The sequence below is a fragment of the Penaeus chinensis genome, chromosome 1 (assembly GCF_019202785.1).
Source record: "Penaeus chinensis breed Huanghai No. 1 chromosome 1, ASM1920278v2, whole genome shotgun sequence".
NCBI lineage: Eukaryota > Metazoa > Arthropoda > Malacostraca > Decapoda > Penaeidae > Penaeus > Penaeus chinensis.
This window is the reverse complement of record NC_061819.1, coordinates 3,292,976-3,307,975: the sequence shown is the minus strand read 5'-3', so window position 1 is coordinate 3,307,975 and position 15,000 is coordinate 3,292,976. Positions and strand designations below refer to the sequence as shown.

General features: G+C 33.2%; 2 protein-coding genes across 2 annotated transcripts in view; both read left to right on the top strand.

The window, feature by feature from the left end:
- Positions 1-2,490, top strand: part of LOC125028051 (extensin-like) — a 64,847-nt gene extending 62,357 nt beyond the window's left edge. The window contains exons 11-12 of the mRNA XM_047617336.1: positions 189-256; positions 1,298-2,490. Coding sequence (XP_047473292.1) covers positions 189-211 — 23 coding nt within the window. The 3' untranslated portion in view covers positions 212-256; positions 1,298-2,490. The remainder of the gene's footprint in view (positions 1-188; positions 257-1,297) is intronic.
- An 8,141-nt stretch (positions 2,491-10,631) lies between these two features.
- Positions 10,632-15,000, top strand: part of LOC125028043 — a 10,949-nt gene continuing 6,580 nt past the window's right edge. Inside the window, exons 1-2 of the mRNA XM_047617324.1 lie at positions 10,632-10,909; positions 12,720-12,933. Of these exons, the coding sequence (XP_047473280.1) occupies positions 10,632-10,909; positions 12,720-12,933 (492 nt within the window). The remainder of the gene's footprint in view (positions 10,910-12,719; positions 12,934-15,000) is intronic.

Below are 15,000 nucleotides of genomic sequence, written 5' to 3'. Positions count from 1 at the left end.
ATTGCAGAGCTATAGATATTAGCCAATTTTTCTAGAATTTACGGAAAACCATAATTTTTTTTTGTTTTTTGCTTTTTTTCATTATCATGTTGAATGTTTACTTTGTTATCTTATTATCATAATCTTTTCTAAACCCCAAAATTACCACTTCTGTCGTCACTGATATATTTTAACAATTTCCCTGACAGCTGATGTGCCCGTAAGATTATGATTTGATGGAGCTGTATCATCTGAACGAGAAAATCAGTGAAGGAAGGTAAGAAAACCTGTATTAAATATTGAAGGTCAGTATCTGTTATCTGGTTCTGCTACAAGAGAATTCTTATTTTTTCAGGGGCATTTAATTATTGAAAATAGGACTAGCAATTACTCTAGCCTCTGTGTTTCACTGTTTCCTCTAAAATTCCCTACTGGTATATTCATCGAGATAGAATTTCTTTGGTTCCTTGATAATGAATCACCCAGGGCAAACAGGAACTATTTTACTATATAATATACATAGGGAGGTTTATTTGCCCCTATCAAAGCAACAATGGTGTTAAGGACTGTTGTGATGTCCAGATCTTTACTTATCTTTTATTATTTTTTTCATATTCCTTGTAATATTCATGTGTAGTTTTTGTGTCCCTTACTTTAACTTTTAGATTATTTTTTCATATTCATAATAATGTTCAAGTGTACATTTAACTTTAACTCATCTCTGTCTTTACACTGTCCTGTGATTTAAATGGTAAATTATTAGGAAGCTGAATATTCATTTTAAGGAATGTCAGCTTTTGCCACAGTGAACACTTGTCACCCCAGGCACTCAATTTCGTATTTAACTGTAGGTATAGATCTCTTGGGCAGAATGATTTATATATTATTAAGTGCCTCTTGTCCCCAAAACTGTAGGCATAGACCCCTATAAAAGACATTGAAAGACATACAGTTTCTTGACTTTATTAAGATAAAATATATATAATTATTTTCCTGAATATGGCTTTACCCAAGTCTAATGAGTATAGCTTTTAATATTCCTTAAATAACTGGCAAGCATTAAACAGCTCCTTTTTGGGGTAATATGAGATCCTGGATAACTTTTCACTTATCTTACAAATGATAAAACAAATTAAAAATAATTGTCACAGTTTTTTTCAGTAACAGCCTTGAAATAGAATATGAGACTTTTTCTTATGGAAAGTTCATTACATATCCTTACCTTGACCCAACTAGATGGAATCAGTTCAGTAAAGAAAACAATAAAATCAGAAATTAGCCTCAAAATTTTATCACTTACAATTGTCTTCTTTTACAGGTATCAGTAGCACTTGGAATTACGAGGAAGGAGAAGCAGGAACTTCAGGGTGTATATACTCATTCCAAGGAATCTGCTGCATATTACAAAAATGCGTGTAAATGAAACGTACCAGTAACACAGTCTATGGGGACCAGATGTTGACAGGATTCAACGGCTCAGAGTGATAGTGATGTGAGGTGAAAATATGTTAGTGATATGAGATGAGGGAGACCTAAGTGTGCGTACCAGATGAACATGCTGAGAGGGTCTGGCTGCACTCTGTGAGGAAGACTATACAGAAATATGAGAAGTGCTCGTATAGTCATCGCTAGTCGTAGCTTTTTAAGAAGTGAAAACTAAGTCAGTAATGTTAAACCTGGTGAAAATGTGTGAGTGAAAGACAGGCCATTGTTAGGACTGAGAAACTTGGGAGAAAGAAACACAGTGAACTCTGCAGACCCATTCTATACATCTATAACTATGGCATATTGTTGCATTTGTGGGAGTTTCCAGATGGTCCTTGTATGTGCTGAATAGAGGAAAACTTCGGAAGACACATATCAGCTTGCTCTAGCACAAAGTGTAGAAGAGCATTGTCTGACTTAGTATGGAGAGCATGTCCGCATACTGTGACACTAAGCATTTGCACATCTCCCAGTTTAGATGTTGGGTGTTCACGTCAAGTGCAACTGCTCAATATTGCCCTTTGTACCCATTACATATATCTAAACTCTCGTAGTTTCTTACGGAATTGGAGTAACTTTGAAGAAAAAAATATGCCTTAAAGGGAGTTGTGACAAGACTAAATACTGATTGTAAATCATGTGTGGTGTACAACAAAATACATTGAATGATTAAAAATCATTTGTGATGTTCCAGAGAATGCTTTTAACTGATTGTACATTGTATGCGATATACCAGACAAATGCTTTTCTTAAAGTTAATAAGAAAATAGATTTTTTGTATGAGGTCACACAGCATAAGCATGTAGCTTTAGCCAATAAGTGTTTTTCCAAATGTAATGCATGGTTATGTTCTGGTCAGTGATGAACAATCCTATGAGACAGAATGCATATGGGATTTCTGTTTTACAATTCACATGTGATTCAAATTGGATCAGAGGTTTGTCTCGTTTGTACTGAAACTTAATATTCAGGTTTTGTGAATAACAGATACTCATACAAGGAAAAATTGATTAAATTTACAGAAAATGCAAAGTTTATTTGAGTCCTTTTTTGTTGATGAATGTGCTTATTTGAGAATGAAGTAAATGTAAAAAGATATCATTAAGAGTTTTCCAAAAAGTACATAGTCCTTAAACCTCTAAAGATGGTATTTAACACAGCAGTGGATATGTTGTCAGCATTAATGCATGAATGTACAGAATCCTCTTAATTGTGTATAGAGGATGACATTTGTAAGTTGTCTTGAGTTATCTTGATGGATTAGTGTTGATATACTTACACTTTTTGTCTCTGTTTTATCCTATCTGAAATGTAATATATGTTGGTATACGGTATGATACAGTATACACATGTATGTCCTGATATAATTTAAACAATTATGATTCCTAATATTATATTTTCAAATATTAAATTTTATTTTTGCAAATAAGATTTTGCTTATTTGTAATTTTATATAACGGTTGTATTCCAGAGTTGTATATATCGGAGAACTTTTGTGAAGTGTGTAAATATATACAATAAGCTGTTAGAGGAGGCATGAAAGTGCTATTGATCATGCTGAAGATCAATAAGGGTCATTATCCCACGAATCAAAATTTTAGTTAAGAATCCTTAGCTTTACCAGTTTCAAAGAAAGGAAAGAAAAGGATATTGGTATTTGGAAATGGGGAAATTAAGAACATAATTGTGTTCAGGGTATTTACTATGAGTCTGTGCTAGAAAGGTGTCTTCAATAGAGGTTTGTTATCACTGTGAGATTGTTATTTAGGACTTTTAGTTTGAAAGGGGAAAAAATAGGAGAGGATAAAAATAAACCCTGAATTCTTAAATATAAGATTTAATCATATAAACAAAATTATAATAAATTATAATAAATATATAAATTCATATAATTGGAATTGCTTTCAAGTAATTATGGATGTGTTACATAAACAAAGACTATTTTTCCTTTTGTATTACTCTTGTCTATGTTATTTTATCCTGTGTGAAGGTCAAGGCTAGGAATATGTTATGTATGTGTGTATATTTATGTTTGTGAATGCATGTTTTTGTCTGTCTGTCTGTGTCTGTTTCCTGCAATATGTCTGTATCCATATTTATGTCAGTGTGTGTGTGTGTGTGTGTGTGCGTGCACATGTGAGAGAGACAGAGAGAGAAAGAGAGCGAGAGAGAGAGAGAGAGTGTGTGTGTGTGTGTGTGTGTGTGTGTGTGTGTGTGTGTGTGTGTGTGTGTGTGTGTGTGTGTGTGTGTGTGTGTGTGTGTGTGTGTGTGTGCACATATGTGTAAGTATATCCTCTCATTGTCCAATAGCACAGGTAATTGGCTTTAAATTAGTGATTAAAGAAGTATGTCAATATTTTTAATGTACTTTTCATTCACAAATTTTAAACAGTAGACTTAAGAGAAAAGAAATTAGAAATTATCTTTCAAAAAAAAGAATCCACTGTCAAAGCCATGAGATATACAATATCCAACTGATTTATTCATCCAGACATTATTCATTAGGGAACCAGTGGAAAATCTTACTGAAGTCAAAGTAATCTTTTGAAACTACCACTCGAAGATTGCAAAAGATGGTTGCAACAAGTTCATAGAATTTCAAAACTCAATTAACTGCATGTATACCAGCTGTAATAGTAACTCCTAATGGAAGCAAGACTTATATGACTGATAGGTAACTTTTTTTCTCTTCTGTAGTCATTCCTTTGCTTAATAATATTATCTAAACAAATGTAGTGCAGCTGGGGAGAAATACAATTACAGGAAAAAGTTTCAAATATACACTGATAATCAAAACTGTTCATTAAAGGAACACGATTGATTAAAGAAAAAAAAAAAAGAGGGAAAGTTAGATAATCATCAATTACTATGACATGTTTATACACATGAGAGACTATTTGTTATTTCTTTTTTTTTTTTTATAGATAGAATGAAGATTTATTATTCAAACTAAATCTCTTTTTTTCATGTTAGAAGTTCATATCTTGGAAATCATTTTAAACACCGAATATGAAGTGAGTAAATTACAATATGCTTAGCTCTTCTTTGGCTCATAGTGTATTGTAATATAATTTTTATTTGTATCAACCTGAAGCTGATGATATGACTGTCACTTTACTACCGCTGAGTAGTTGCATGAGGTTAGTACATGTATTCATTTAAAATCAGCTCATGCTTATTGCATACTTTTCTTGTTGCATTACAGTGACGTATACTATCTTTGTAATAAAATCCAGTTCAGATAATCAGCTTGCTGAACATACTAACTTTTTAAATGCTCGATAATGGTATTTGGTGATATATTTATTTCCCTCATTTCCTGTAATCTTTATTTAAAACTGATTTTTAACCATTCTTATGAGAGTAGCTATTTTTAACTTGTTTTTTTGTTCAGTACTATATGTAACCTCTCATAATATTTGTGTCATGATATTAAATCTTATCCATAAGAAATGATTATACAAGTTTTCACAGTGGTCATATTTAAGAGACAATATTCCTCTAATGTAACTTTGTACTCATACTAGATAATTTTCTAAATACCACTTAATTAATGTACACAAAAGTACTGTACCCTTTTTATCAAGGATGAGCAAACACTATTATTAATAGGGAAATTATATTCTGCCTTAAAAGTTAGTATGGTTAAGTTTCAATTATTAGATAGATAATTGGCACATGAATTGCGGCTTTATGATTAGGCTCAGAAAACAATTGTTATGAAATCCTGTTATATAGTATCATTTATATCAGACAGCAAAGTGTATGTTTGTGTAGTATGTATTCACTTGTCTCACTTTCTTCTGCTGAGAAGTACTAGTACTTCAGGAATCGTCATATGTAACATTAGCCCCTGGATGGGTCTTAAGAATATATATACTGTCAGGTATGAATATAGGTGAGGAACATTGACATTTATATTGGTTATGAAGGCTATGGTAAAAAAAAAAAAAAAAAACGCTTTTGTTGTCTCTTGATGACGTCTGTGTAACGGAGCTACTTTATAATGATAGGTGTAGGCTGTTCTGTGACGCCATTGTATGATTGTGTCGATGATTACCGTTCTATCAGTCAGATGCTGGTACCACACCTTCCTCCTCATGTTGTATATCACCTGTGTTTGTATGTGTGTTAAATGCTATGTTAATATTAATATCTTGTATGACAAACATGGCCTTACCAATGGCCTTCCAGTTAGTACAGGAGTCTCGTGTAAGTTAATCAAGATTAAGGCACCTGCTCCGAGGAGAAAAGTTGGTTATCAGGTAGGAAGGACACACAAGGAGCAACTGTTAACTGATAGGACTTATGTGTGTAATACACCACAAGTTGAGGGTCAAGTTAACCATTACCTCAGATGTAATTCATCTTTAGCAAGAAAAGCCTCATCTTTCTCCACTGCCAAGTCTTTAACTAAAAGAGAGAGCCAGGAAATAGTTTTTTTATTACATTATTCCACCCGTACCACTGCCTATCTTCCCCTGCCTACTTGAAGCTATAGTGACTGCATATGGTAATGTAAGATTGTCCAAGTCTATCATTCAGGCCAGAATATTCAAATTTAAAGCCTAAATAAGTAAGGGGGGAATTGATCATCCAGCATGGTTTGTACATTTGCAATAGATGCTAATTTTGAACTTTAAATGCTAAGGAAAATTTGAGAAAAAAAATCACAACACACTTTATACAGTATTTACTTGATTGATTTTATATTTTTTTCTTAACGGGTTGTTGCTATTATTATTTCTGTATCTTATTATTTATCATCATTGCCGTTATTGTTATAATTAACAACCAAACAGTCTGGGACCATATTTTCTGTTTATATAACAGGAAACTGCTATCAGATGGTATGAAAGTATGATTTAAGTATCGAAATTCATAAATATATCAAATTCTTGTATACAAATAGATATAACCAAATCTACTAAAAAGGCAATGAAATAAAACCAAAGACATACTGAAATTAGGAATGTTAACCTTCATAATATATATATTATCAGATTTTACTTGACTGTAGTATTGCACTGATGTACATAATCATTTTGTTGATGACATATGAATTCTAGAGGGACTGTATACCTCTTACAAATTTAAAGTGAAAGTCTCAGACCATAAAATTCTTGGTAATATTTGGTATTATCCCAACATCAAATGTATTGAAACTTTACAGTTCACTTTACAATTTAACATTAATAGTAAATCTATTATCATATGGCCTGTCTGAATGCCCTGGACAATATATGTAGTATCTATACCCAAAGAACGAAAAGACTTGTACCAAAGAGGCTGTTTCCCTGAGCTTATTTACGTCACTTCACCTTTTTATGTTCCTTGGAAGTAGCCTGATGGCCAAGGAACCAGCCAGTGATGCGTGCCACGGCAACCCAAGCTTTTGTTCCATTTTTTATTCATAGGTTCTTTCCATGCCCATTTACTGTGCCCCAAAAGTGTTATAGAGGGGAAGCCAACTCAGACTAAGTCAATGCTGGGAACATCACCAATATACCTTTTAAAAATGTGATGGAGAAATGTATATATAAATGACATTTTTTTTTAAATTGCATATAACATGATCAGACAAAACCAAAAAAAGAAAAAAAAAATTAATGCAAAACAAACTTTACCACATAAGACTGAGAAGCCTTTCTCTTGATCATTTAATCAACAGCTTTCCCATATTTGAAATATTTAACTCTATGTACACTCCTAGTTGTACTCTCTCATGTGCTGTACATGAATGTACTTCTTGTAGCTTAGATGTCAACAGTACAGTATTACCATTCTTTGTAAGCCCTGTCTTTGGATAGGAACAATTTTTTGTCCTACAAATATAGCTAAATTTCTTGAAGTGTGTACTAATGCAACGGAGAAGAGGGGAATTCTAGGAAGAGACATGCAAGCATCCAATGACAGGACTGAAACATTTTGAAACTTCACCTAAACTAGTTTTTTTATACCTTATTAATAATTCTGATGCTTTCCACTTTTCTACTTATTAAGAATACTTTTTAGGTACACTGTATGAGGAATTGATTTTCAACATTTTTATACTTGCAAAGGGTATGGTGACTCCATAAGGAAGATTGATTTTTTTTTTTTTTTTTTTCTTAGAAAGTTTGGTTATCAGAATGAGTGCCTGTGGAACCTTAATGTAACGTATATCATTATAGGATATAAAATATGTAATGCAATGTATTTGTGAAATTTGATAGTTTGATTGAATATTATTTGTTAATGTATTGCCATGACTGGTTATGATTTTAAAGATATTTATGTACAAATAATTTAAGTTTATATGTGGCGAGGTGGTGCTAAGTGTGTGGCGATGTATTTACGAAGCCAATAAAAATGTGAGGTCTCCATTATCTTTTTTTACCATAAGAAATGTTTGATGCTTAACTTGTAAAAATTTTAATAGTCAGCCAGGTGGTAATATAAGTTATTATTTGCATCTGTCAATATCAATAAGTTCAAATGCAAAAGATAAAATTATTATCTTTTGGATTGTGCAGTTATTCCTTCTCATTCAATATATTAGTCAAAGAGAGCTTCATTCCTTGGATCTGAAGCACAAAAGTGATGCTAAAATTACTGAAAATTGTGAGTGCAGTTATATTGAAATGTGATATACTTTGGGCTTCTGTCTGTTACATCTGTTTTGAAAGTGATTACTGTTACTTTCATATTGTCAGTGGCAGAAATCATGTTCACTTTTCTAAATATCTTTGATGCACTTATACATAACATGTTCACCCACTGTTTGTGATATACAAGTAAGCTTTCAGATTTGGGGGTTTCTAACCATTTCAATTTAAGTTTATGAGCATTTACCTACTTTCTAGTTAAATATAAGAGCACCATGATATATACAATATGTGTGTGTGATACATATATATATATATATATATATATATATATATATATATATATATATCATATATATAATATATACATATATGTACATACATATATACATATCTGTATGTGTATGTGTGTATATAAACACATGTGTGTATATATATGTATATATATATATATATATATATATATATATATATATGTATATATACATAATATTTATATAATCACACACATATACATATATATACATAGGTGTGTTTATATGTATGTGTGTATATACGTATATAGATATAATTATATGTATACATATATATATATGCACATACACACACACATATATGTATGTGTGTGTTTACATATATATGTGTGTATATATATGAATATATGCATGTGCGTATGTATGTGTAGTTAATATGTATATAAATATACACACAATCATACATATAAACCCACCTGTTTGTATATGTGTGTGTCTGTTTGTGTGTGTGTGTTTGTTTATGTATAAACATATTTACATATATATACATATGTGTGTGTATAAACATATATAGATATATATGTGTGTGTATGTATAAACATATATATAAATATACATATATATACACAGGTGTGTGTATATATGTATGTATGTGTGTGTATAAACATATATATATATATATATATATATATATATATATGTGTGTGTGTGTGTGTGTGTGTGTTTGTCTGTGTGTGTATGTATGTATAAACATATATATGTATATAAATATACATGTATAAACATATATATATATATGCATATATCACACACACACATTATGTATGAGTATACATTCATATACATATAATTATATATGCCTACATATCTATGCATATGCATACACACATATATGTATGTGTGTGCATATATATGTGTATATATATGAATATATATATATATGAATATATATATATATACGTGTGTGTGTGTGTGTGTGTGTGTATATATGTGTATATATATGAATATATATATATATATATATATATATATATATGTGTGTGTGTGTGTGTAGTTAATATGTATATAAATATACATACATACATACATACACATCTGTGTATATATGCATATATGTGTGTATACACATATACTCATATATATACATATGAGTGTGTATAAATATAAATATATATATATATATATATATATATATATATATATATAAGTGTGTGTGTGTGTGTGCGTGTGTGTGTGTATGTATAAACATATATGTATATATATACATGTATAAACATATATATATATACATATATTACACACACAGACAGACACAGACACACACACACACACACACACACACACGTGTGGAGTAGAGGGGGACCTGTGAGGTCACCAGTGCTCTGCCCACCTCCAGCAGGTAAGAGCAAATTCGGTCGATCTGCCAACTCTGAACTTCCACAATATTTTTCTTTATCATATACTGCTGCTAGTAATGTCAATAGCACTATAATAATTATGCTGTCTTTTATAATAATAACTGCATAGATATTAATACATTATTTAGAAAAAGATCACAAAAAATTAAAGTGAGGTTAAATCAGGTGAGGTCACAAGGTCTAGTCACTGACTCCTCGGTGACTCAGCACAAAACAAAATACCCCAGTGAACTCTGCATTTTCCCGGCTGCATGGGGTTGGTTTAACAGCAGGGGTGTCAATCCCCACCCCCACACCTCTCCCAAGACCATGTGTGTCCCCCTCAATGTATGACTTCCTCCCCTTAGGGCCACAATTTCTAGCGAAGTTACACCTTCTCGCTCGCCTGCCTACCCTCCCCCCCTCTCTTTCTCCCAAGACCCTGTTTGCCCCCTCAAAGTCTGACTTGGCTCCCCCAAAAGCCACACATTTTAGCTAAATTACACCTGGTTGAAAACCCCACGAGGCAAAAACTAGAATTATTGAGAGTGAGACTACAGTTTCGAAAGCCACCGGGATTCCATACCCCTATATTGGTTCGATTCGCTCGCCTACCTACCCCCCCCCCCCCCTCTCCCAAGACCCTGTTTGCCCCCCTCGGATCTAACTTACCTAAAATAACATCACTGCAGAAGAGTACAACGCACGATGGTATTAAAACAGGGTAATATATACTGTGTATATATATTTACCCATTTACGTCTATACACACACAAGTATACGTATACAAAGTCAATGTAAACAGAAGGAAATTAAGAATTTTATCGGATTGCCGTGGTCTTCCCTAAGTATCTATTTTTAGTATTTGCGCGACTGTTTTCCTTAACCGGCTTGACCGCACGCACTATTGTCGCTCAATGCGTGGAAAGATGTTGTCGTGGCGGGTATGTGTTAGTACAATTTTGATCGTGGGAGTCAATTTGGTGTTAGTGATGATTTTGCAACCGAGCTGGACAAACCCACACCTTCGTTTGGTACCCGAGATCGTTCTTGGCGAGGCCGAACACCCCACATTAACGAGGAGGTGCTTCTCGTATAGCGGCGTCAAGGCTGAGAATATTTGCTGCAAGATGCATCGGTATAAACACGAGGGCGATATTCTGAAGTGCGTTAGAAGAGCAAATGTGGAAGCGTTTATGTCAAGCAGGTAAATTCCTTTCTTTCTTTGGTTTGCTTTTTTTTGTTTTTGTTTTTTTCCTTTCTCTCATTTTCTCTTTCGTTCTTCATCTCTCTTTCTTTCTCTCTATCTTTCTTTCGTTCTTTCTCTCTTTCTTTTTCTCTATCTTTCTTTCGTTCTTTCTTGCTCTCTTTTTCTCTTTCATTCTCTTTCTTTCGTTCTTTCTTTCTCTCTTTCTCTTTCATTCTCTTTCTTTCGTTCTTTCTTTCTCTCTTTCTCTTTCATTCTCTTTCTTTCGTTCTTTCTTTCTCTCTTTCTCTTTCATTCTCTTTCTTTCGTTCTTTCTTTCTCTCTTTCTCTTTCATTCTCTTTCTTTCGTTCTTTCTTTCTCTCTTTCTCTTTCTTTTTTTACAACAGCAGTACTATCCAAGTATTCCACCTCTCTTATTTGCTTGTTATTATTATTATTATTATTATTATCATTATTGTTATTATTATTGCCAGAGAGTCTATTTTCTGTTACACACGTACTTCCTTAATGAAATTGCAGTTCGTATGATTTTTTTTCGTTTGTATTTCATAACCTTAAACTTCAAGCAATTTTTTATAGAAGCCGTGACGTCATCATCGTTTACACGCGCCGAATTAGAAGTTGCTGTGAAAATAAATATATATATAAATATATGTGTTTATCTATGTATTTATATGACATAAATATATGTTATATATATTTATATATATAACAACCATATCTGTTGACTGAAATTTGAGTGCGCAACATAAAAAAGGCAAGCGCTTTACTAAAGATGTTTTATGCACACGCCGTCAATTAAGTGGGAGTGTTGTCATCTTGATGGGTCTCTAATTTACATGTCATCCAGCTTCTGTTGATTGGTCATCTTCTTTTCCCTTCTCACGTAATAATTTCCTTGCCATAAAACAGTTGGTTAGGAGAGTAGATATTGCCAACGCACTCACGCACATGTGTGTGTGAATAAATGTATGTGTGTGTGTGTGTGCGTGTACGCATATCTATATTTAGCTATTTGCATCTAATTATCCATATATGTATATATATGTGTGTGTGTGTGTGCGCGTGTGCGCATATCTATATTTAGCTATTTGCATCTAATTATTCATATATGTGTGTATATATATATATGTGTGTGTGTGTTGCTGATTTTCCACGGGTGAATGCACTGCCGCCCTCGCTCAGTACAGCTGGCCAAAGAGCATCTTCAGAACAAGGTCTATGTCGACCCTTAGCAGACTGTTCACTCGTATTATAATGGACTCAGTGAAATTATTAAAAAAGAAAAAAAAAAAACGAGAGAGAGAGAGAGAGAAAGAGAGAGAGAGAGAGAGAGAGAGAGAGAGAGAGAGAGAGAGAGAGAGAGAGAGAGAGAGAGAAAAAAAAAATAGATGCCTTAATTTCTTGTTTTTTTCGACGTTTCATCCAGAGCTGTTATCTGCGGCGCACAAAACATCAACTTAATTTGTGGGCGGACCTTCAAGGCTGTTAGGCATATCAGAAACAGTAAATAATTGGGTATCTGAAAAACAGTAAATAATTAGGCATATGAAAAAAACAGTAGATAATTAGGAATATGAAAAACAGTAAATAATTGAGCATATGAAAAACAGTAAATCATTGGGCACATGAAAAACAGTAAATAATGGAGCATATGAATAGTTGAGCATATATGTATGTGTGTGCGGGTGCGTGCGTGCGCGAGTGAGTGAACGTGTGTGTGTTCGAACGCGTCGAGCACCATCAGAATAGACAAAGTTCACGCCAAGTCTTCCTTCCTCCCCCCCCCCCCCCCCAAACCCACCACAGAGCAGGGCCGAACTCCCGCCCTCCGGAACCACGCGACTTGGACTTCCTGACGGGGAAGGTCGACTGGGCATTTCCCGTGGAGTCTCCCCCGGAACGACTGATCGGCACTGCCCACTGGATGATCATCGGAGACTCGTACCTGAGGTACCTGTTTGACGTCATGGCTCGTCGCGCCTTCGGACCAGGCTTGCAGTATCGCATGAAGGATACCAAGGTGAATAGCGAGGCCTCTGACCTGCTCGGTTATGGGAACAGAAGGTAGAAGAAGGCTGCAGAGGTACGGAGAATTGAATATTTACTCTTGCCTTATGTATATATATAATGTATATATCTACATAAATATCTACATAAATATATATATATATATATATATACGTATTTATATGTGTGTATATGTATATGTACATATATGAGTATATTTGTACATATATATATATATATATATGTATGTATGTATGTATGTATGTATGTATGTATGTATATGTATATATATGAGTATATTTTTAAGAGTATATATATATATGTATCTGTATGTGTATATGTATATATATATATATATATATATATATTGTGTGTGTATGCATATATATAGATAGATATAGATATATTTATTCATATTTATATATATATTCAAATATGTATATACACATGTATACAAAAATGAAAAATATGCACACACATATATATAGATAGATATAGATATTGACATACATATATGTATGCATATGTATATGTATATATATATATGTGTGTGTGTGTTTATATATATATACATATATATGTGTATATATGTATATTTATGTGTGTGTATGAATATATACATATATGTATATATACATGTATATGTACATATACATATATATATACATGTATATGTATGGTAGAAAAAAACCCACAATGTGAAACGAGATTTACTGAAAGTGAGACTCACTTTCAATAAATCTAATTTCACATTGTGGGGTATTCTACCATACTATCAACACGGTAGTCTTTTATCATTCATGCATATATATATACATATATATATATATATATACACACACACACATATATATAAAGGTATATGCGTGTATTATTATATATATAATATCACATATATATATATATATATATATATATATATATCTCAACATATATATAATCTATATATACATATTTATTTATAAATATCACATATATGTATTATATATATGTAATATCATATATATATGTATATTACATATATATGTAATACATATATATATATATTTATAAATATCACATATATGTAATATATATATATATATATATAATATCATATATATATATATATATATGTATATTACATATATATGTAATACATATATATATGATATTATATATACATAATATCTATATGTGTGATATATATAAATAGATATATAAATATATATATATAATATGTATATACATATTACATATATATAATACCATCAAATATATATGTGTGTGTGTGTGTTTGTGTAGTAGGAGTAGTAGGTATAACCCCCAGTAGTAGGGGTCGCGTTGTGTCGGAGCCGGGTGAGTATATGGTCCACTGGGCTGGGTACTTTGAGCAACTGTATAGGGTAGATCCCCATCTTAACAACTCCTCTTGTCTGGCACACAGCCACTAGTGGCTGATGCACCAATCAGTGAGGCAGCACCTTCTATCAAAGAGGTGAGAAGGCTGAAGAGTGGAAAGGCTTCTGGTATGTGTAGGATTGTTGCAGAGTTGTTGAAGGCGGGTGGAGAAGCAATGATCTGTGGCTTGCAAGCAGTCAAGTCTGCCGTTTTGGAAACTGGTACCATTCCTCCTGACTGGAAAAGGGGCTTGGTCATCCCTATCTGGAAAGGGAAAGGGGACTAAAGGGACTGTGGCAACTACAGAGGAATTACATTGCTCAGCGTACCAGGCAAGGTCCTTACTCATCTGCTCTTAGCGCGAGAGCACAGAGACCTGAGCAGTCTGGTTTTACACCCGAGAAGTCAACTGTAGACCGTGTCTTAGCACTTCGTGTCCTTGTGGAATGCCGACTTGAGTTTCAATAAGGTATGCTTGCAGTTTATGTTGATCTTCAGAAGGTTTTCGATTTAGTGCACCAGGAGAGTCTTGGATTATTGGTTTGCTGTCTGGCTTGTATACAGATACCGAGAGTGCTGTCTAGTGTGGGGAGGGCATCTCTGCCTTTTTCCCGGTGTCTGCCGGGGTGAGACAGGGATGTGTCCTGGCCCCAGCCCTTTTCAATACTTGTATGGTCTGGTTACTTGGCCGTGCCGTGGA